Source organism: Mesoplodon densirostris, chromosome 2 (genome assembly GCF_025265405.1).
Source record: "Mesoplodon densirostris isolate mMesDen1 chromosome 2, mMesDen1 primary haplotype, whole genome shotgun sequence".
NCBI classification, from domain to species: Eukaryota; Metazoa; Chordata; class Mammalia; order Artiodactyla; family Ziphiidae; genus Mesoplodon; species Mesoplodon densirostris.
This window is the reverse complement of record NC_082662.1, coordinates 172247417-172269331: the sequence shown is the minus strand read 5'-3', so window position 1 is coordinate 172269331 and position 21915 is coordinate 172247417. Positions and strand designations below refer to the sequence as shown.

General features: G+C 51.8%; 1 protein-coding gene across 1 annotated transcript in view; it reads right to left on the bottom strand.

Moving 5' to 3' along the window:
* Positions 1-21915, bottom strand: part of SUSD4 (sushi domain containing 4) — a 133322-nt gene that overhangs the window by 432 nt on the left and 110975 nt on the right. Inside the window, exons 6-9 of the mRNA XM_060088643.1 lie at positions 9072-9077; positions 5776-5967; positions 4765-4909; positions 552-934 (exon numbers count right to left, since the gene is read on the bottom strand). Of these exons, the coding sequence (XP_059944626.1) occupies positions 552-934; positions 4765-4909; positions 5776-5967; positions 9072-9077 (726 nt within the window). The remainder of the gene's footprint in view (positions 1-551; positions 935-4764; positions 4910-5775; positions 5968-9071; positions 9078-21915) is intronic.

Sequence of the window (21915 nt, the reverse complement as noted above, 5' to 3'; positions counted from 1 at the left end):
ACCCTCTTGCCCCGGGAAACACAGTCCTAATTAGTCTGATGCATTTTTACTATTTTGCCATGAGCTGCAATCTGCCTTTCCTTGCAGTAGGCACATACACATCTTTTACTTCACCCCTGATAAACATAACCTGCATATACCCAGAGCTTCTCCAGGGCTGGGCCCTCGTGCCCGCATCTGGGTCTTCCCTTTTAGCACGTGTGCGTTACCTTGGTCCCAAGCACCACTTTCAGAAGTCCTGCCTAATTAAGGGAGAAAGAAGAAAAGCATCCTGGATCATACGGACGCTATGAAAACCAAGTTCCGCCCACTGTGGCCTTTCTACTTTGGATGGCTTGGTGCTCTTTTAGGCCTCCGGAAATTTCAGTTAATGGGCTCATCACTTGTGAGATGATGATGTCTTCCACTAACTGGCCTTGCCCACGGCCTCTACATGCAGGGAGAACAAGATGCAATTTAAGCTGAGTGAGACGGGAGCATTGATTTGACCCTGAGCTGGGAGCAGGGTGGGGCGGTGCAAGGGTGGCCCGGGCCTCGGGGCAAATGCTTACCATCTGCAATGTCAATGCCTGGGCTGGTGGATGCCACCTCCCCCGCCGTGCTGGGAGCTGGGTCAGGGTTGTCGGAAGCGGGGCGGGTGCCCCCTTGGCACGTGGGAGGTGAATACAAACTCTGGAGCAGCTCCGAAGAGCCTGAGACGCTGTCACGGGTTCCTGACTCCCCCGGGCCCGTGTCCGTGTCCCCTGAGCCGGGGTATGCTGGGGGGCTCTGGTCGTCCACGGGTAAGGGGCAGACCTGGCCCACGGAGGACAGGTACCCTGGGCCTAAGGCACTCAAGCCGCCACTCACAGCCTCGTCATAGGACGGGAGCATGACGGGCACGCCGTCTACCACCACGAAGTCGGGGTCGCTGCTGGAACTCCTGGGAGGCCCCCTGTGGAGAGGAAAGTGGTGCTAATCTGTCAGGTGACAGGTCACCCCGGGAACGAGGCCACAGTGCCCCCCACTGCAGCTGGGGACCTGGGGGCTGTGGGGCCCTGGGAGGAGGTGGTGCAGGAGATCCAGCCTCCCTGCCCGGTCCCCTCCGGCAGACGGTGCGTCCACCAGGGCCACACTCTGGACAGGAGAGGTTTTCTTCTCCTGCTTCCCTCCTGGCCTCTTGCCGCCTCTGGGCTCCAGTATCTCCTCATACTTCCTTCTTCCCCGCATTGGACCTCTGGCCTTGGCCTTAATGGTCATAAACCTGAGAACAGGGGACTCTGTGGCCCATTCCAATCAAGCATCCCAATGTGCCCCTGCAGCGTCCCTGAGGAAGCCTGTTGGAAACGGAACAGTACCGTTAAAAGCTTGGGAAACCGTGGACCCTAAGTGCCCCTTTCAGTTACCCCTGTGCTTCGTATGCTTCGTGTTTGTTTTCTGCTACGGTATAAGCATCACTCATTTTTAGTCAAGACAGAAAAACAACAACAGAAAAAAAAAAGGAACTCTGAACATCATCTCACTACCTGTTCCGGATCTGTGGGCTCACGGCCGCCCCCCGACCCAGCAGCCACCTGAACCTAAGCTCCGCCCGTGCTGTCCGGAGCGGGGGTTCCCTTATGCTGGCACACACGTGGTTCTGGCCTTGCCCTTGGCCTCCGGTCCCTTGCACCTTCCACACCGCGGGTCTGATGCCAAAGCCCGAGCTCCGTGACCACTCTCTGCTCCTGGTCCCTGGAGGAACCGGGGTGGCAAGGGGCCAGTGGAACTTGGTTCCTTATTTCCTCGGCTGGGAACTGGTGCTGAGTGATGTGGCCAGAAGGTAAAATATTAGGAGGAGAAGACAACCCAGCTGGCGGGGGAGGGGGGGCGCAGTATAGACCCTGAACCCCTGCACGCCAGCGGCAGGGCCTCCAAAATCTGAGGACTGAGATGTCTGGACGCTGGTGTTTGAGGTGGAGGAAGCGTCAGGACGCCTCTCTCTGACACTCGGGGCCACTGGCTTTTTGGAGCATCTTGCTTAGAGATTCTGGAGGGGGGTTCCTTGCTCCACCATCCTTAAGGCCACCCAGAGATGGGGGAGATTGCAAGGCCCATGACCCCCCCAAAGGCAGGAGCCGGGCCCCCCCAAAAGGCAGGAGCCGGGAGGAAAGCAAGAGTTTGCTCCAAATCCAACTTCTCTCCCCTTCCACAGCCCTCCTTAGTGGATCTGGAACAGGCCGAGCGCCCCTCCTCCCTGGCCTCCACGGTCTCACACTGGCCTCCTTTCTCACTTAGGTCTCCCCACCTCTCACTGTCCCTTTCACCAGCAAGCTGTCTGGGTCAGGGCGACCCGACGGACGCCTCCGTTCTCCATTCTCCCCCAACAAAAGCTCCCACAGTGGCAGCTTCTCCCGCCTGGTCCCAGCCCCACGGACTGTCATCAGCATCTCTTCAGCGTCTACACCTCTGGGACCTAGAGTAAAAAAGTCCTTCCTGGACCTGTTCTTGAGAATCTTGTCATCTATTTGCATAGCTGAGATCAATGTTTCCACACAACTAGAGAGTAACCTAAGATGGAAATAAATACTTGAGGGATTTAAAAAAAAAATCAAGTGAGTTTTAGGGACCATTTTTTATTAATTAATTAATTAATTAATTAATTAATTAATTCTTTTGGCTGTGCTGCATGGCTTGCAGGATCTTAGTTCCCCAACCAGGGATCGAACCTGGGTCCCTGGCAATGGGAGCTCCACATCCTAACCACTGGACCGCCAGGGAATTCCCTAGGGACCATTTTTAAAACATCTTAATATTTAGTCTCTATCCTGGAAACTTTGTTCCCAAGCCTATGTAGAAAAACAGCTCTACAGGCCACGTTCAAGTACCCCAGGGTACTATAAATCACAATATGTGGTTCAGCTTTCTCCTTATAACCCTTAGGCCTTCTTTAGATAGTCTAATTGCTCAATGATAAGACATGGTCCCTTGACCCATAAATAATAACGGTGAAGATAGAGCGGATGGCAGGCTGGAGAGGAAAGAAGATTCTGTCACCTCAGCTGGAGCTTGGCTGTGGCCCCAGGATGGTGTCCACACACTCTGGGCCTGGCGTGGATGCAGGTGCACACCCACCCCCGACCTAGCACACTTTCACGGCTGGGAGAGTGGGGTGCTTGCAGGTTGGGGGGCTCCTGCCGCCAGGTGGGGGCATTGCTACGGGGATGAGCAACCTCCCTCCCCACTGGGGGCGGGAGGTTGAGGGGAAATGGTGGGTGGTGCTTTCTCCAGCAGCCCCGCCTGCTTCCCACCCCTGCGCCTGGCTGGGAGTGTGAGAGGCAATAGTGAGTTTCCTGGAGGGCGGAGTGGGACGCGGTGAGTCTCCGGGAGCTGCCTCCTCCACTAAGCAACATGCTCTTTGCCAGGAGCGTGGTACACGCGACCCTGGGGGCCAGTGTGTCCCTGTGTCAGAAACAAATGCCCTTTTCTGAAGCATGAGGTCCCCAAATGAGAAGACTCTGACATGGGCACAGGAATCCAAGGAGATACTTGATTCCCTTGGGAGCCCTGGCTGCTAGCATCCTATGATGTTCGGTGCCCTGACTTCCTTCTCACGTTCACAAACTTACCCCTGTGCTTTCTTTCTTTTTTTAAAAATAAATTTATTTATTTATTTATTTTTGGCTGTGTCAGGCCTCCGCTGCTGCGTGCGGGCTTTCTATAGTTGTGGCGAGCCAGGGCTACTCTCCGCTGTGGCGCGCCGGCTCTTCATTGCGGTGGCCCCTCCTGTTGCAGAGCACGGGCTATAGGGCGCACGGGTTTAGTTGCTCTGCAGCATGCGGCATCCTCCCGGACCGGGGCTCGAACCTGCGTCCCCTGAATTGGCAGGTGGATTCCCAGCCACTGCGCCACCAGGGAAGCCCATCCCTGTGCTTTCTAAATGACTTCTTCTTCCAGGAACGGTGACCTGCCAGCAGCAGTGCTGGGTGGCTCCTGGTTACAAAGGGCGCTGGTGTGCTCGGTTCCGGGCAAGGGGCCAGCATCGGAGGGGCAGGGCCACAGGCTGCCCTGGGCACTGAGAGGACCAGACCACCTCTGAGGGACTTTGACAAGCTCGTCTCTGGTGATGACGACAGGGAGGATGAAGACACTGACCCAAGCTCACCTGTGCAGCCGAGAAGGATGGAGACCCACCCCCCACAACCCCCGCCCGCCCACAGGTCCCACTCCGAAAGCTCAGACCCTACTTGGAGGCCGAAGCTCACCAGCCCTGTCCTGGCTCCCCATCCAGAGCCTTTTCTCCTTCCTGAGACTTGCCATGGTTTTGCACACCGGTTTTGCACCTCTGTTGGGTCACGCACCTTGGATCTTGTCCCTAATTACTTCTGTGTATTTCTTATCCTCCTTGTGGCCTGGAAGCTCCAAGGTACGTAACTCTAGAGCTGCAGGCACAGAGTGGGCAATGGGGGGACCCCTGTGGGTGGGAGGTGCAGGGTGTGCAGCCCTGACCGTGCTCGCCTTCTCTGCACCCCCTACAATGCCTGCCTCGAGAATATTTATCCAGGGAAGGAGGGAGACAGGGGCTCACGGGTTGGGGGGGGGCGGAAAGAGGGAAGTGAGTCTGTCTCCAGCTTGGTGTTCTGACCCCAGACACCCCAAAACCTCCCAGGCGAGTGTTTTTTGCTTTCTCCCCTATTCCCCCTTAGAAGCTCAACTCTGCACTCATCAAGGCTGACCATCCTTTCTCCTTGCTGCCCAAGGTGGCTGCACTGAGCCTGACCCAGGGCGGCCATGGGCTGCACTGACCTGGGGGGAAAGTGGGCCTTGAACTTGGTCTGGAACATCCTGGCCAGGATGACAAGCAACAGCACTAGCAGCACGCTGGTGGCCGTGAACGCCACGATCTTCCACGTGGTCAGGAGGGTCTCGTGGGTGCTGGGCCACGTTTGCTCTGCCGTGAGAGAGAACAAAGCAGCTGTGAAGCTCCCAGGCCATGACGGGTGTTGGGGCTCCCGTGTGCTTGTTTGAGGGATTTGCCTTCTCTACTTCTCTGCACTCCACCCATACTGGTTCACGTTACCATCTGTGGGCCCCCAGATGCGCTGTGTTAACAAATGCTTCCCCCCAACCCCTTGCTGCATTCGGGGCAGCCATCACCCCTGCTTGGGGCAGGTGGCCGTGGCCACACCTGGAAAAAGCCAGGACAAGCGGGCTGGACCGGGGTGGGCAGGAGACGGTGGGCAGACGTGCACGGGTGCTCAAGTCTCTGTCGTGTGGTCAGTAGCCGGGTGTTCTGAGACCAGGGGTGAGGACGGTTTGCTAGTTATTTGTTATTAAGTAGGAAGTACTGACACTTGCACGTGGCTTACACTTTTAGAAGTGAGACAGGTTTTACCCATAATCATATCATCTGTGTTCGGATATGCATCCTGGAGTGGAAGAGAAAGGCTGAGTCATGCATCGCTTGGGTCACACCCATGGGCCTGTGTCCTTGTCAGTGGAAGGGGACAAGGCTGGGAGAAGACAGAGTGCACAGAGGCCAGGTCCTTCCATGGATGCTAGGGGTCTAGGGACCTGTTCAGAGGGTCAGCATTGTACATGGGCATGGGTGGGTTAATACTCCTGACCCTCTGAACAGGGTTCGGAAGTATCAGCCACATGTATCCACAAAGATGAGTTTCTAGATCCAGTCCCTAACACCGCGTGAGAGGGGGGAGGGTGTGTGGGAGGAGGGACCGGGCTCAGGACACAGCCACCCACCCACCACTGTGAGTAGTTTGAACCTGGGCCATCCAGGGACGCCCTCGACGTGCTCACCTGACTTGATGCAGTAGACTTGATAGGAAGGAAACCACTCCCCGTACTGGCACGTGATGTACTTATAATCACTGGTGAGGCTGTAGCCGGGATCGCAGTAAAACTCCACCACGGTTCCATGGTTGTAGCGCTCACATGGCCGCGGGTGGCAGATGAAATCGCCGTGACTCACCATGGGAGGTAGCGGACAGACTTGGGCAGTGGGGGAGAATAAGAGTTTCAGAACCACATGCTTATCCTGTCTGGACCCTCAAAACAGAGACAGAGCTCACAGAACACATCCCTCCGAGATGCACTGATACGTGAATCCTCAGACTAGTGATGATGAGCTGTCCCCGAGACAGTCCCTTCGTCTGTCCCTCCACGTGAGGTCAGACGGAAGCCTGCAGTAAGCTTCTGAGCATTGCCGCTGTCCCGTGGCATTATAAAGTACCTCGTAAAAGAGAGGTTCGTTTTACATCGCAAAGAGTATGCCTACTTAATAGACGGTGTTAAGCTGCTCTATTAATAATGCATGCTATTATGTGCCAGACAACCTAGTAAATACAACTGAGATATTTATGGACAAAATCTCCGCTGAAAGGAACAGCTATCCTGAGCCTGTTCCTGTGGCTATGGGAGTAATTTGGGACCATCCAAATCCCTGGGTGTGCCTAACCCGATCCTCAGATACCCTCCTGGGGTTTGGCCAGTGACGTATATGCAGCTCTTCTGCTGGCTCCGTGCAGGCCCAGACCACAGCCTCCCAGTCATAGGCCCCCTGACCAGCACGGAGGAGCCTCGGGGCCTGGGCCTGGTTTGCCACCAATATACTACGTGACCTTACAGAGGTCACTTAACCAAATTTAAGCCTTGATTTTCTCCTCTGTAAAATGGAAGTTTATTCTACCCTTGATAATGTTTCATGGTTTATCTAACCCTCATATTCTATGATTTTAGGGGAAGAAAAAGTTGTTTTCAGTTGCCTCTCTTGAACCCAAACTCCGGGTTGTCAGGTAAGAACGGTTCTGTCTTTGGGTCCAGAAAGACGGTCTTCGTGGAGTTTAGTGCTTGTTCACTGATTCCCACAAAGAGCCCTCTTTCCTAGACAAGGACTCAGAACTGTCCTTAAACATTCCTCAAGAAACAATCAAAGCCCAGGCTACCGAGACCGGCTTCAAACCCACACCTATGGAAACCACTACGAGCTTTGACCAAAAAAGGGAGAGAGTTAACTTTTGAGCCTCTTCCCAGGGGTACCCAAGCCCTGGGCAGTGGAGACGCACAGGCAGGCCTCAGAGCGCTCCCCACGCAGCCGCATCTGCAGGGAGCTGCCCGCCCCACACGGGCCACTGGAATGTGGGTCGGGAGCTCTCTTCTGGCAGCAACCCGGGCACTGGGGCTGGTCAGCAAGATGGGCCCACCCGATGGGGGTGTCCCATGGCTTGGGGCCAAGAACCTCTTTTTTTTTTTTTTTTTTTTTTTTCGGTACGTGGGCCTCTCACTGTTGTGGCCTCTCCCGTTGCGGAGCACAGGCTCCGGACGTGCAGGCTCAGTGGCCATGGCTCACGGGCCCAGCCGCTCCGCGGCATGTGGGATCTTCCCGGACCAGGGCACGAACCCGTGTCCCCTGCATCGGCAGGCAGACTCTCAACCACTGTGCCACCAGGGAAGCCCCAAGAGGCTCTTTACAGACACTCTCTCTCATCCTGCAAACAATGCCACGAGGCAGATCTTGCTGGCTCTTTTCAGAGTCAGGGAAACAGCAACCCAGAGAGGCCAAGGTCTCCAGGAGCAGCTGGAGGGGTGGGTAGGAGCTCGGGCTGAGCGCTGGCTCAGCTCCACACCAGCCGGATGGCCCTGAACAGGTCGCTTCTCATCTCTGAGCTCCAGTGGCCTCATCTGTAAAATGGGAGCATCTGAGGGTTATTCTGGGGAAGGCTGGCCAGGTCTCCGTTCTGAGCTGACATGATGTAAAGATAACCAGGAACCGGGCATCTACAGAGAGGGGTCGTAACGAGGCAATTGCTTCCGCAGGTGATGGAAAAACCTACGTGGACGATGAGGCCCCTGAGATGAGCAGCAGCGGGAAGCCACTACTGAGCCTGGGCGGGTGGGATGAAGGTGTCCTAGTGGCCGGGCCCCTGTGGAAGTCGGAGCCACGGAGGCGATCCTGTGGGAGATGGAGGCGGCGGAAACTCAGGCACTGCTGGAGATGCCCCGGGGCAGCAAGGTACCCGCCCTCACTCCCTCTGGACAAAGCCGGCGGGGAGCCAGCGGACCGGGGAGGGGGGGGTGCGCGGTGCAGGGGAAGGTCCAGGACTGGGTCTGAGGTCCACGGGCCCAGAGCGTTCTCCATGAATGGCGGCTGGCAGGTGACTGCGCCTCGGGTCCCACAGGTGGACACCGGTAGAGTCGGGACCGGAGCTCTGGCTTTCCGCCAGCCCAGGGCATGTCCCGACCCAGCAGATGCATGCCCTCCGCAGAGCTGCCCAGGGCCACGGAGTCCCGTCACCCAGTGCATTTCTAGTTCCACAAACTGGGGCTCCTGTCAAATCCACGCCCTCCAGGGTGTTCCATGAGCATCCCCAGTAGGTGATGAAGGCAGCAGGAGAGGAAAGGGAAGGGAACGACGAGAAGGAGGGAGACAGAAAAGGTACCAGCAGCACTGAGCTGGTCCTGGGACGCCAGCAGGGATTTGCAGCGAGGGCCCCTCCTTCCCCAAAGGCCCCTCTGTGAAGAGCACAGGGAAGGAAGTGTCCGGCTCCCGGCCCAGTGAGGGAGGCCACTGGGCTCTCAGAGCCACGCTCCTGGGCCGAAGGAGGCCCTGCCTTCCAGAGTGAAGGGGAGGGTCGACGTCCGCTGTGCGGCCAGCCTGACAGCAGTATCTGCCCCTCTGGTGGCCTCCAGGGCTTCCTGGCTCATGTGGCCACAGGGGGTCCCCCCCGTCCTCTGCACCTCCCATGAGCGCCCCCCAGCACTGCAACGGCTCACGGGAGGCTGGACCTTTGCTGGGAGAGTAGGTCCTTCCCACGGTCAAGAGCAGCAGGACTCTCCTCCTAGCTGCCCTCCAGACAAATCCCCAGGAGTCCCCACAGGATGAGAAAATCGCCAGAGCATTTTCAAGGCCCAGAAAACGTCATGAGAGGTCAGAAGAAGCCCTGTAAATATATATATATATATGCAAGTTTGTTATGCCTACTAAAAATCGGCATTCTCCGCCCGGTTCTACAAGAATGAAGTCACTAAGTCACTGCAGCCTCTGACCTTCAACACCCCGTGAAAGGAGTTCAGGGCGGAGATCAGGAATGAGGCACTCTGTGCTCTGGAACAAACTGGCAGAACAGGCCTTCAGACAGTTAGGTATTTTCAGGAGAAGATTTTATGAGCCCAATTTCTTTCATCTTCTCACATCTAGAAAAGCACTAAAACCATTAATGGAGACATCTGCTCCTTGTGACTGGTTGCAACCTTCTGCCAAGATGTGAGCTTGAATATATGTATCCCCGTCACCAAAATCACATGTACTGTCCTCCTCCCACCTCTTCGGAGCAGTTCCTCAGACCCATCTGAGAGCCTGTCTCCCAGGCTATAGTCTTCATTTGGCCCCAAATAAAACTTAACTCACAGCTCTCATGTTTGCAATTTTTTTCACTTGACAGTTTTCAGCAGCATTTTTCCTCACTTGGAGGATAAAGGACTGTTCATATCATTGCCTTAACCCTGAGGCAGGTGGTCCCTGATGTGCTAAGGAAGGCTTGGGCTGACCAGACCCTGCATTTGACAAGGGAGGGGGGTGGTACAGCATGTGCAGCCAGGCACGGGCATGGAGGGCTCCAAATTCATGTTCAAATCCCAGCTCTATACCGCTGAGTTGGGGGCAGGGTGTTAGGCAGCTTGTTTAACTTCTGGGGGGTTTAGCTTCCCCATCCGTGTAGTCAGGGCAACAATTCCTAACTCCTAGGGTTGTCGCGAGGATTAGAAAGTGTATGTAACGTACGTAACACAAAAGTCTGGAACGCAGTAGGCACTTAATAAATAACAGCGCTTCGTATTACGGGTGCCTGAACTTGCTGACTGCCCGTGCTGTACAATCAGAGTACGTGGATTGCACCAAGCTGGCCCCAAACATTCCTGGGGGGAATCTGGAAGCATCTCACTGGCAGGTTTTCTCAGAGGCCAGATAAAAACCACCCATGGTAGCGGCTTTGATTCTGAGACTGTCATAATCGGTTGCTAATAGAGATGCATTTGTCCCCTAAGTGGAAACATTTATCTTCACACTTTGCAGTGTTTCTAGTGATTGCACCTGGCCGGCCCTCAGCTTTGCTGCAAGGAAAAACCCCCCATGCATCCTGGTAAGGGCAGAGGGTCGGGAGTGTTCTTTAAACTTGGAAGGAACAGACAATCAAGGTGTTAATTATAAATTTGGGAAGCTTATTTTATTTTTTCTTTTAATAACTCTCTTTTTAAAAAATTATTTATTTATTTATGGCTGCGTTGGGTCTTCGTTGCTGCACGTGGGCTTTCTCTAGTTGTGGCAAGCAGGGGCTACTCTTCGTTGTGGTGCGCGGGCTTCTCATTGCAGTGGCTTCTCTTGTTGTGGAGCACGGGCTCTAGGCGCGTGGGCTTCAGTAGCTGTGGCTTGCGGGCTCTAGAGCGCAGGCTTAGTAGTTGTGGCGCACGGGCTTAGTTGCCCCGCAGCATGTGGGATCTTCCCGGACCAGGGCTCGAACCCGTGTCCCCTGCATTGGCAGGCGGATTCCCAACCACTGCGCCACCAAGGAAGCCCTGCTCATTTCTTAATTCATTTACTTAACACATAGTTTTTGGACAACCACTGAAACTAGATAATGCATTGATCCCGCCCTCCTGGGGCTTACTAAAGACAGATGATAAGTAAACAAATGACTATTGATGTGTCTGGATGAGGCCCTTCCTCTCTCTGTTGAAAAACACCATCAACTCTCACACATAGGAGGTGGCCTGGGCGACCTGCCCCCACCTCCCGAGAGGCCTGGAAGGTGCCTGGGACCAAAGGGAGCCGGATGTTCTTTAAGGCACAAGAAGATCCAAAATGTAAGCTGGTCCTGGCACGGGATTAGAGAACCAGAAATGTAAAAGCTTTAAAAAGGCCAGACCACCTCACTCCCCCTGTGATCGAGAAGGGCCAGAGGACAGTGGCTGTGCGCACCCCACACTGGAGACACTGAGGATACCCCAGACGCCAGAGCAGACAAGGGCAAGGGCCCTGATCTAGGACAGGTGGTCAAGGGACATGTGGGGAGGAACATCCCGGGCAGAGAGGATGACGCACGTGAGGGCAAGCTGGAGGCGTGAAGGGAGGAGGGGGTGGTGGCCGTGTGTGACCACAGAGGGGAGGGGCTGCACATGGGAGAGTGCAGAGCCAGCCAGGGCAGTGTGTAGGCAGCTCCGTGGGCCCCGTGGCCGGAAGTTGAGATTTCACCCACAGTGTCAGGGACACTGTAAAGAGCCGGTAGAGACCTGTTTTCACAAGGAAGCTCTAGCTGCTCTGTGGAGGCTAGGAAGCAGGGATGGAGGTGGGGAGGCTGCCAGGTCGCTGCTGCCACAACCAGGTGAGAGAGGACGGTGGCTTGGACCAGGTCAGTGGCAGTGACATGGTGAGTAGGAGAGGGATGGGACCTATTTAGAACTATCTGTTTCTACAATAGGATTTGCTGAGAGATGGGATTTGGGGGCCACGGGAAGAATCAAGGATGACCCCCCGATTTCTGCCATTAGCACCCAGGCAGATGGTGATGCCATTCACCACATCAGGTGTTTGTTTGTTTGTTTGTTTGTTTGTTTTGTGGGAAGGGAGAGGTAGTGAGAGTCTGGGCTGCCAGTGAGACACTCATCCAAGTATCAATCAGGCAGCAGGAGAAAGTGCTCGGGGTCAGTAAAGAACTCAGGCGTCGGGGAGTTCCCTGGTTGCTTAGTGGTCAGGATTCTGGGCTTTCACTGCCATAGCCCGGGTTCAATCCCTGGTCGGGGAACTGAGATCCTGCAAGCCACGCAGTGCAGCAAAAAAAAAAGAGAGAAAGAAAGAAAAAGAACTCAGCCATCATGAGACTAGAGATAAGACTGAAAACCATGAGACCGGGTGAACTCACCTAGGGAGAGAGGGTAGAGAGAAAAGAGGAGGGGTCCCCATCCAAAGGCTGAGAAATCAGTTGAAAGAGTGAAAGAGACTGGCCAAGCAGACTGGGATGGACCAAGGAAGCTGAGACAGGAAACTGTTCCGAGCAGGGGGAAGTAGTTCCCAGCAAGCTGAGAATGACTGGAAATCACCAGTGACCTTGAGGCAAGCAATTTCAGAAGAGTGGTGAGTGGCCAGCGGAAGAGGGGCAGTGTGAGCTGAGGAGTGGGCGGGGTAGGACATGTAGACTCAGAGAGGTTTGCTAAAGGAAAGCAGCCAATGGGGCAGCTGGAGGCCCGGGGGATCCTGCCTACCCCCCGCCCCCCGGGAGCCCTGGACCTTGTTTATATGTCCTCTACGGGAGCAGACCAACATGGAGAACAAGGCTGGTGATGCTGGGTGGGAGAAGGAGTGCAAGGTCATTATGAAGGTGAAAGGAGCTGTGATCCTATGCACATCAGTGGACAGACTGGCCTTGGACAGGAGCAGCAGGAGGCCGGAGGGAAGAGCTAGAGCTAGAACCAGGGACGAGTGGATCGAAGCCAGGGTGACGGAGATGTGGGGGACTTGCCATCTGTAGGTTCGCACTCTCTGAAGGCAGTATGAGGCGGGGCCATTGCTCAGGGAGGAGGAGCTTAGAGCTGAGAATTATACATCACTTACCACAGTCTTTCACCCATTTATATATTTCATTATGTCCAGAAGAGGGAAACAAGGTCTAAAAATAGTCTGTGTGCTTCGTGAGCATTCACAGAAATTATTTTGGGGGGGGAGAGAAGAATGTAAAACATTACCACCTCTAATTATTTTTTTAGTCCTTCTGAGCCATGAGCCCAGGTATTTGGATTGCGTGTTTCCATTCTTAGTCTTCCAAAGCTTCATGCGGCCCCCTGGGTGGTCCTCGTGTAGGAAGGAGCTGGCTCTTTAGTCTGTGTGCCCAGATCCACCCCACAGGGCTGGTGCTGGAGGCTGCTGGCTGCTCCCATGATCCCGTTCCCCTCTTCTTTCTGGGCACAGAGCGGTCTGCATTGCCCAGTGTCCCTTGTTCCTCTAAGTTCTGGTCAATGAAATGTGAGCAGAAGTGATAAATGCTCCTCCAGACCCGATGCACGGAATTCTTCCAAGCTTCTAGAGTGAGACAACCTCCCAAGAGGACCTTAGAAGCTGCACCTTGAAAACAGCAGAGGCTCCATTGGCCCCTGACGGAGCACGGGGAGGTGGTGGGAAAGCCAGCAAGTCTGTGTCTCAAGTCCAAAGGCATCATCTCAATACCAGCAGCATGATATCCGAGCACCTCTCAGGAACCAAGAGCACGGGTGCTGCTCTGTACACATACAGAACCAGCCAAAACTCTGCCTTCAGGAGTTCTGCTGGCTCCTAATAATTAAACTGCCGCTGCCCACACCGACTGTCCCCAGGCTGATCTGAGTTTGGGTAATGATTCCAGGAAGCTGCCTGGCACCCTCCATGCCAAAATCATAGCTGTTTCCAAGGCTACGTCCAAAACCTTGCTTTCAGCTTAGGGAAAATCAATAAACATTATACAGCACATAACATTTTCCACTTTTGTTTTGCTATAACAACACGGAAGGCCAATAAACGTGTCCACCCAAGGAAGCAAATGATGACAAGGCTGGGCCTTTGCTTATTTCCAGGCCTGATGGAGCATGGTGTTGACTTGCTTGGAGATGTGCTGACAGATCAAATTTAAGATCAATATTACCCAGCAGCCCCAAGGGAGGGGCTCTGATCTGTTTTCCATCTTGGAGTCACCACATTAGGGTGTCCCTGAAGGAACACATGATGCATCTGATGACGACTGTGAAACTTCAGTGCAAAAAAAAAAAAAAATACAGCTTCACATAAGAAATCCAAAGTGTGCCTAGTTTTGGAGACACAGTGAAGCCGCGGAGGAGCACACAGGTGAGGGAGCACGTGTAAAACCGTGATTTACTCTGACACGTGTTTCTGGATACCAATGAGGTGTCCTTCCTTCTTTGTAGTGACTCAAGCACCAGGGGCTAAGCCCGGTACAGCCTCACTCACCACGAAGTGAAAATAAATCACAAGACATCTGTGGTGTCAAAGTGTTCGGATGCCTGTGAACATCTTCTCAAATAGGATTCCCACAGATGGAATGCCTGATGGTGATCGGGGCATCTTAATTTTTTGAAAGGGAGAGAAATCGGGGGCTCAAGATGAAAAAGGTGTGTGTCCCACAAGTTAACACAGAAAAGCCCACAGGGAAGGGAGCATTTAGAGCAGGTGTCTCCTGCCTTTCCCTGCAATCAGCAAACCCTTCCCCATGAGAGCATGCTGAATATAAAATGTTGCCAGTGTATTCCAGCAATTCTTAAGTTCCTTCTGCACAAACTGGAGCAAGGCACTACACTGATATTAATACATAACGCATTGGTTTTCCGAACTTCGAATTTTTCTCCCATAAATGTTTTCTTAAATTTCTTGTGCCTTCTCAATCTTATCTGTTAGCAAATCCTAGCAAATGAGGGAATAAATAATTGAGTACTAAGTTCATGATAATGGAAAGCAAGTGGTTATGCTTTATTCCTAGCTGAGTGTGAGTGCATGCTTGTATGTGCACGTGTACACTTATGTGTATGGTCCCATACTGTACATAGAAAATACATAGCTATGTTTTCTGCTAGCAAAAGTGCTTCTAAGGCTTACACAGTATTCCTTAGTGTTCTGCAAAAAAAAAAGAAAAGAAAAGAAAAGAAAAAACTTGCTATTCTGTGAAAAGTACCATGCTTTTCTGACATCTGAATGTATTTGAAAACTACTGGCTTAGATGTCATGGACAATGAAAAAAGGAAAAAGGGGAAAAGTCAGCTAGAAGAGCAGGAACGGAGAGAGTGTGAGAAAAGCCAGGAAGACATAACATCAGCGGGTTAATGGAAGTTGCCTACAGGCAACTTTACATAGTGCAAAGAGCGTTTTCTTGGGTTGAAATCTTGGCTCAAATATTTTGGAGCTATGTGACCTTGGGCACTTCATTTAAGCTCTTTCTGAGGTAGTTTTAGTTTCCATCACCTGCAAAAGAATAGTAACACCCACACTGCAGAGATTTTATAAAAATTAGAAATAATAGCTGTAAATCAAGCACAGTGTCTGACACAAAAATAGATGCCCCATAAACAGATAGCTATTATTAGTAGTAACTATATTATGTATGTAGTAGCTATATTATGAGCCAATGAGAGAACATGCAAGCAGAAAGGCCAATGACAACTTTGAACAAGCCCCTACCATGAGAGCAGCATACACGCCACACACTGTTCCACTTCATCCTAACTACAGTTTTGCAGAGCAGATGTTGTTATGGCCTCATGTATACAGAGAAGGGAATCAAGCCTCAAGAAAGTGAAATTACTAGTCCAAGGTCAAATAAATAGAAGACCTAGGATTTGATCTTAAGTGAGGCTTACCCCGAAGCTATGCTCTCTCACTGACCCTTGCTGTAGGGTTTTATGTGTGCACAGGCACAAGGAAGTGTAGGCCACCCAAGGACCAGATGTGACAGAATGGGTTTCTTGATCTGCTAAGATGTGGGCTGTGCACAGTGGGGTTAGAGTTTGGAAAAGCCTTGGAGCCTCTCAAGAGAGAAGAAAGGCAAGATGGGGGAACCCTGATGGACACAGAGCATTCCTGTTCCACTTATGGGCATCAGCAGGATGCTGTGGACAGGGCCAGAGGAGAGGCGAGCTTAAGACAGGGCTGTGGGTGGAGTCCAAGGATGCTGGCCAGCTGGGGTTTGGGAAGCTTTGAAGACGGTCCTTTAAACCTGACACAGGAGGTACAAGGAAGACACAAGAAGCATCTGTTTCTTCTCAAGCCAAGGAAAGGGGAGCACGTGGTGTGGGTAGCGTTGTGTTCCCCCAAAAGTTCTGTCAAAGTCCTAACCCCACGTTACCCGTGAATATGACCTCACTTGGAAACTGGGTGTATTGCAGATGTAAAAGTTAAGATGAGGTCATGTTATAGTAGGGTGGGCCCTTGATCCAATATGATAGGTGTCCTTATAATAGGAGAAGAGACACACAGAAGGAAGAGAGCCATGTGAAGACACAGACTCATAGGGAAAACACCACGTGATGACAGAGGCAGAGACTGGAATGGTGTAGCTATAAGCCAAGAATGCCAAGGCCACCTCTAGAAGGAAGGTGAGTCTCCGAAGGAACATGGTCCTGTCAACATTTGGATTTTGGACTTCTAGCCTCCAGAACCATGACAGAAGACATTAATTTTGTTTTAAGTCACCAGCCTGTGGTACTTTGTTCCAGCAGTGCTGGGAAACTAGTACAGCATGAGTCTATCCTTGGCCTGGGAGGAAGTGGCCAAGCACTTGGGCCAGGTCCACAGGGAAGCAACCGGCTAGAACAGGAGGGTTTCCTGGCTAATGTCAGAATGTCTCACTGAAATAACCAGACACCAAGATTTCCTCAAAGTGAAGTAAAAAAAAGAATCGTTTTACATGAAAGTGGTTATTTCATGAGCTATGCTTTAGTGGATGGAGTGGAGTAAAAGCAATGCAGGAGGACAGCATCCCAGGGCTGGAACCTTAAGAGCTCCCTGGGGAGATACCATTCTTCTCTTTGGGTAGTGACAGCAGAAACCACGTTGGGGAGCCTTATGCTTTGGGGACAGTAGAGTCACTCACAGTTAACTCCAAGGACCACAGTATCTTTGAAAAGGTCAAGTAGTATGGGAGAGTAAGGGTCCTCTTACACGCAATTTTAGTCATGGTTGTCTATAGCACTCTTAACTTCCTAGCTTCCTATAAATTTACTTTTCGTCCCAATTCAAAAAAATTTCCCTTGGAATAAGATACTTAGGGCATGAAAATACAGATTGATGTCGGCACAGTTGTTTGCCTGTGATCTCCTGAGCTAAGGACTAGTTTTAAAATCTGAAATCCAGTGTAACTGGCTTCTTTAAAATTCCAGCTGTTTCCACCACCTTAATGCCTGGACCTGTTACCTCCCTTCCCATGAGTGGAAGAGACGGCGTTAGAAAACGCATTAGGTTCCCATCCATTGAAGAACAAACTGGCCAGCATGTGAGCAAAGTCCTAGACTTTTCAGCAGGAGCCCCAGGTACTGGAAGAGGAACGATCAGATGAAGGGCCACCTCCGCTAAGCGCTTTGACTTTACAGAAACCTGGGCACAATTCAGAGTCAGGCACCATCTTTTTGCAAAAACAAAACAACAAAAAAAATCCTCCTGTACAGAAAGAGAAAATGATTGCGAACACAGATATTATGTTATAGATTCTAACAAAAAAAAAGAATGAAGCAAGACACCAAGATGGACACAGACAGGTATGAATATTTTACCTGCCTATCATCCCCGACTTCTAATCACTTTAGGGAAAAAAGGGAACTCTGGTAACTGCTTGTGAAGAAAAGTAGGGTTGCAGGAATTCCCTGGCGGTCCAGTGGTTAGGACTTGGTGCTTTCACCGCTGAGGGTGCGGGTTCAATCCCTGGTCAGGGAACTAAGATTCCGAAAGCCAAGCAGCTCGGCCAAAAAAAAAAAAAAAAAAAAAAAAAAAGAAAAGAAAAGAAAAGTGGGGCTGGGGGTGGGAACTGGGGAGGAATGACCCCCAAACCACCCTGCCGAATACTTCCTGGTGACTCTCGGTCTGTAAAAGGCAGGGAGTTACTGAAGGGATTTATTACCTTCTGGGTTGCACCTGATTGCAAGAGGTTTTAGTACCATGAAATATAAGTCACCTAATTTTCCAGAGAGGAAAGAAGGAAATAAATCCTGCCTGGAGCAGGGATGGAGAAGATATTCTAGAGTTTAAGGAAAAACACCAAGATTTTCCCTTTTGTACAAGCCATCTATTTTCTGAGCGCGATGAAGTCACCCTCTCGGCATAGCCAGTGGCTCAAACCACTGGCCGCCGCTTTGCAGTTGCTTAGCTGTGCGTTCCTTTCACTGACCTGATATTTAAACATCACAAAATAAAGACCTCTGCTTGCACGCCTGTGAGATTTTCAAAATTATGAGGGGACTACAAGGCAAAGCAGAAATATATTTTGGTGAGAACCATGAACGCGGTGGCTGAAAGGGATTGGTCCCCACATCCTTGTCCCCTCAAATCCAGCCTGGCTTGCAAAAAAGGGGTGAAAGATCTCAGATCTCTCTGTCATGGAAGGTTTGGAATTCAGACTAATTCAGAACACTGACCCCAGAAGAAGCTTGCGTGTAGGAGTCTCGTTTTATACGAGTGGCTTCCACTGCAGAAAATTTGCAGCATCCCTACTGACACAATCTGACACAGGGTTTCGACAGAGCCAGCATGAGGGGGCTTCTGATTTATTCCGTTTCCGAGGATTCAACCCCACCCCTGTGCCTTGCAACCAGGAGACATTTCCATAAAAACATGAGTGACGGTGCCTGGCTTCAGATCCACTGTGTCCCCCTGGGGCCTGAATCTGCTCCAGGACAGGCTGCCTGCCCGGGTGAGAGCTGAGGGGTGGGGGCCTTGGGAGAAGTTGGGTCCGAGCCTATCTGGTGGGATCCCATCTCTGAACGTGACAGTACATTGGGCGGGGGGCGGTTAGCCAAGTCCCCCGTTGGTGTTCTCTTCTTCCCTTGATTTGGTGAGAGAAACCAGTCCAGAACTCTGCCACTTCTGCTCGCCTTTGGTGGGAAAAGGAATCAGTTCTCTTCTTTGATGTCAATGTAAAATCTCTGCAATTAAATGAGGTTAAAAAAAAAAATGATGATCCTAGGAGAGCTGGAGGGTTGATGGCTACATGTTTCCAAGGAGGTTAAAAGGAAAGCAAGGTGGTGGGCAGAGCTTGCCGAGGGGCTACGGCTGGCAGACAGCAGGCCTGGAGAGAGAGGATGAGGGGGAGTTCAGGGCCATCTATCTGATCAGGAGTCATACAACTCAAGAGAATAAGAGCCTATAATGTAGTAGCTGGGAAGCCTGAGAACTTGGTTCCACTTGAAAAATAGGAACAAGGTCTCTTGGTTTTCTTAGGATTTCTTAGTGTTTCTGGATTCAATATAGAAAAAAAAAAAAAAAGAAAGAAAAAAAAGAGAAGAATCATGAGGCTTCTTGATGCCCCGGCACAATCTACTCTTGAATACAAGAGAGACGTGTGCCCAAGAAGAGGAAGTGCTACAGTGGCAATTACTTATTGTATAAAGAAAAGAGAGAGAGGAAAATTAAGCACAGTGATCCCTCAGAAATGCTGCTATGACACGCAGGTGGCTATTTTCTGGTAACCATTCTGCTGTAATGTATGAACAGTACATGGAAATAGTATTAGAATAATTTTCTATTGCTTGTGAACGATAAATTAACAAGGTTGCTTGCTAGTTTGCATTTTCTTCTAATAAAAAAACCCATGAGGGTCACAGGCAAGGTAGCTGTAATACAAACAGTGCCGGATACAGGAATTTTCATTGCCAGGAAACAGAACGGGAGAGGATGTGATGTGCCAAGATGGCAGAAGACATTTTCAGTTCACAAAGCGACCTCCACGTTGCTTCAGACAGGGCTTCTCCCTAGCCAACGTCACTGGCAACATGACAGGGGAACGACCTGAGATTTCCTCTTTTTCAGGCACAGGGAACACATCTGTCTTCAGGGAACTGAAGGGTCTTTTGTTTTTGAGAACAAGATGGGGAATCCCGTAAGGCTTTGATTGGTGGAAGTTGGGTGCCTAATGAGGGTCGAAATTAGCCATTGACTTATATTCTTGAAGGCTGGGAGTCTGAGGAGATGGGGGAATTCTGCTGTGACCTGGCAAATCACTTCATTTCTCTGGTCTCAAGTTTCTAAGGAGGCGGAATTAGATGAATGATTTTCACACTTTGCACTGGGAAGCTCTTTCTTCAAATAAATCTTAAATGGGAACACAAGATGCATGTATGTAAAACAATGCCATGGTGGGGGGCGGCGGCAGCTGGAACAAAGCTACCTTGGACCTGCTGGCTTCCTAGGGACCCCCGGGGTCTCAGAGCCTTGACGACAGGACAAAACCACCTGGCCAAGTATTTCCTAGCTTTGTATAATCCTCTTGCATTTGGAAGAGAAGGAAAGGGAAGGGTATAGGGTCAGATAAGCAGATAAAGAAGCCCTCTCTCCCTCTTCCCATATAGAGGCCCCACTGCTACACTGAGTAAACAAGAGAGAAAAAAGAACATTCACTGCTCCTCTCTTCATTGTCTGCCGACTCCATTTCATTTGGATTCAGCTGTTGGCAGGATCACGGGTGAGTGTGCAGGAAGCTTGAGAGCCCAGGAGAGACTGATGGAGACCCTGGTCCTGGCCAGCTGGTCTCCTCTGAATGCTGGGAGGCCTGGGTGGCTGTGGGTGACCAGTGGGTCGCTGCTATTGTCACTCCACTTTTGGTGAGCAGGACTTGAATTCCTCATAGCAATAGCTCCACAGCATTTAGTACATCTCTGGTTGGTACCAGAGTCCTAACTGGGAAGGAGGGAGGGAGAGAGGGAAGGAGGGAGAAAGGGAAGGAGGGAAGGAAGGAAGTGGGAGAAGGGAGGGAGGAAGGGAAAGTTCCCATGTTGTCCAACATGATATGCAGTGCAGCTTGGGCCAAGTCATACAGTGTATCGTCCTCTCCCCTCTAAAATCTCTTACATGAAAAAAATCCAGGTTATAGGGAACATCAACAGAGAAAAAAGCGGCCCACCGGCAGCTGAGCAGATCATTCAGAAGGCAGGGACCTGGCCTCTCTCGCAGGCGCCAGCAGGGGCAGGAGAAGAAGCACAGCTGGGGAGTCGGGTCAGGGCTGGATCTTTTGAATCTTTTGAATCCTGGCTCTGCAATTTACTCCCCGAGGCCATGTTACCAGCCGGCTGACTGTCAGTGAAGAGGGGCGTAAGAATACCTGGAGTTGTTTTAAAGCTAAAAGAAAAGGCAAGTGAAGTGCCCGGTGCCAAGATGACCCCCCAGCAAACATCTATTTCCTCTCCCTGCCAGTTGCCTACTGGTGAGGAAGGCTCATGGGTTGACTGAATACGAGCCCCCAGGAAACTGTCAGCAGTCGTCCAGGGGAGAAACTCTCCCTTTGCTTTGCTCCCAGAGCCAGCGGAGGACAGGATGGCCTCTCTGGATCGGTGTGTTCTGGTTCAGAGCAGAGTCAGGGAACGTGGCGGCTAGGAAAGAGCCTCAGAACTCAGCTCTGGCCACTCACTCCCTTCCCATGCAACGAAGTGGACTCCCTGCAAGCAGCAGAGCTAGGGTTAGAGCCCAGGCCCTAATCGCCAACAGGTACTCTGGGTCCTGGGAGCGCCTGGAAGAGCAGTGCGGGTAGAAAAGTGTGGGCTCAGGGGGCCCCTGCTGCACCGCTTGTGAGCAGGGTGACCTTGGAAAAGGGGGGAGACTCTGTGAGCCTCAGTTTCCTCATCTGCCGTTGGTACCACACTTAGTTCTCAGGACTCTTATTAGGATGAGAGATCATGGGCTAAAGGTGCCTGCACAGGGCCTGGCATGGAGCAGACATCCACCAACAGGCAAAGGAGTCAAAGGAGGCTTTAGTTACAAGAGCTACACATTGATGAGTACATATACCACGTGCCAGGGGAATGCAGGGAGGAACCAGGTGCTCTCTACCTTGGAGTTGCTCCTAAGAAGCTAAACTTCTGATCTGCCTCTCCCTGTTCAAGAATGTAAGTGAGGAAGGCAGAGAAGATGAGTGGCCTGGGCCCCCCCCCTCCCCGTAGAGGCAGTCCGGTGGTGCCAGAGCAGGGGTACAGGGGTGGGAACCCCGCTGGCACTCCCAGGCCCCGAGACCTCGCACAAATCCACTCACCTCCAGCACTGCTGATTCATTTCTGCAAAGGGAGTGCCAGGGTGCAGTGCGTCGGGTGGGGGAAAGGTAAACCAGGTGATGTCTAAGGCTTTCTAAGCTCTGAATTCTATGTTCAATGGCCCCAAAGCAGCACCCATAAATCCCGCTGCGACTTGGTTCTGTCATTTCCCTTGACTGACTTAAGATT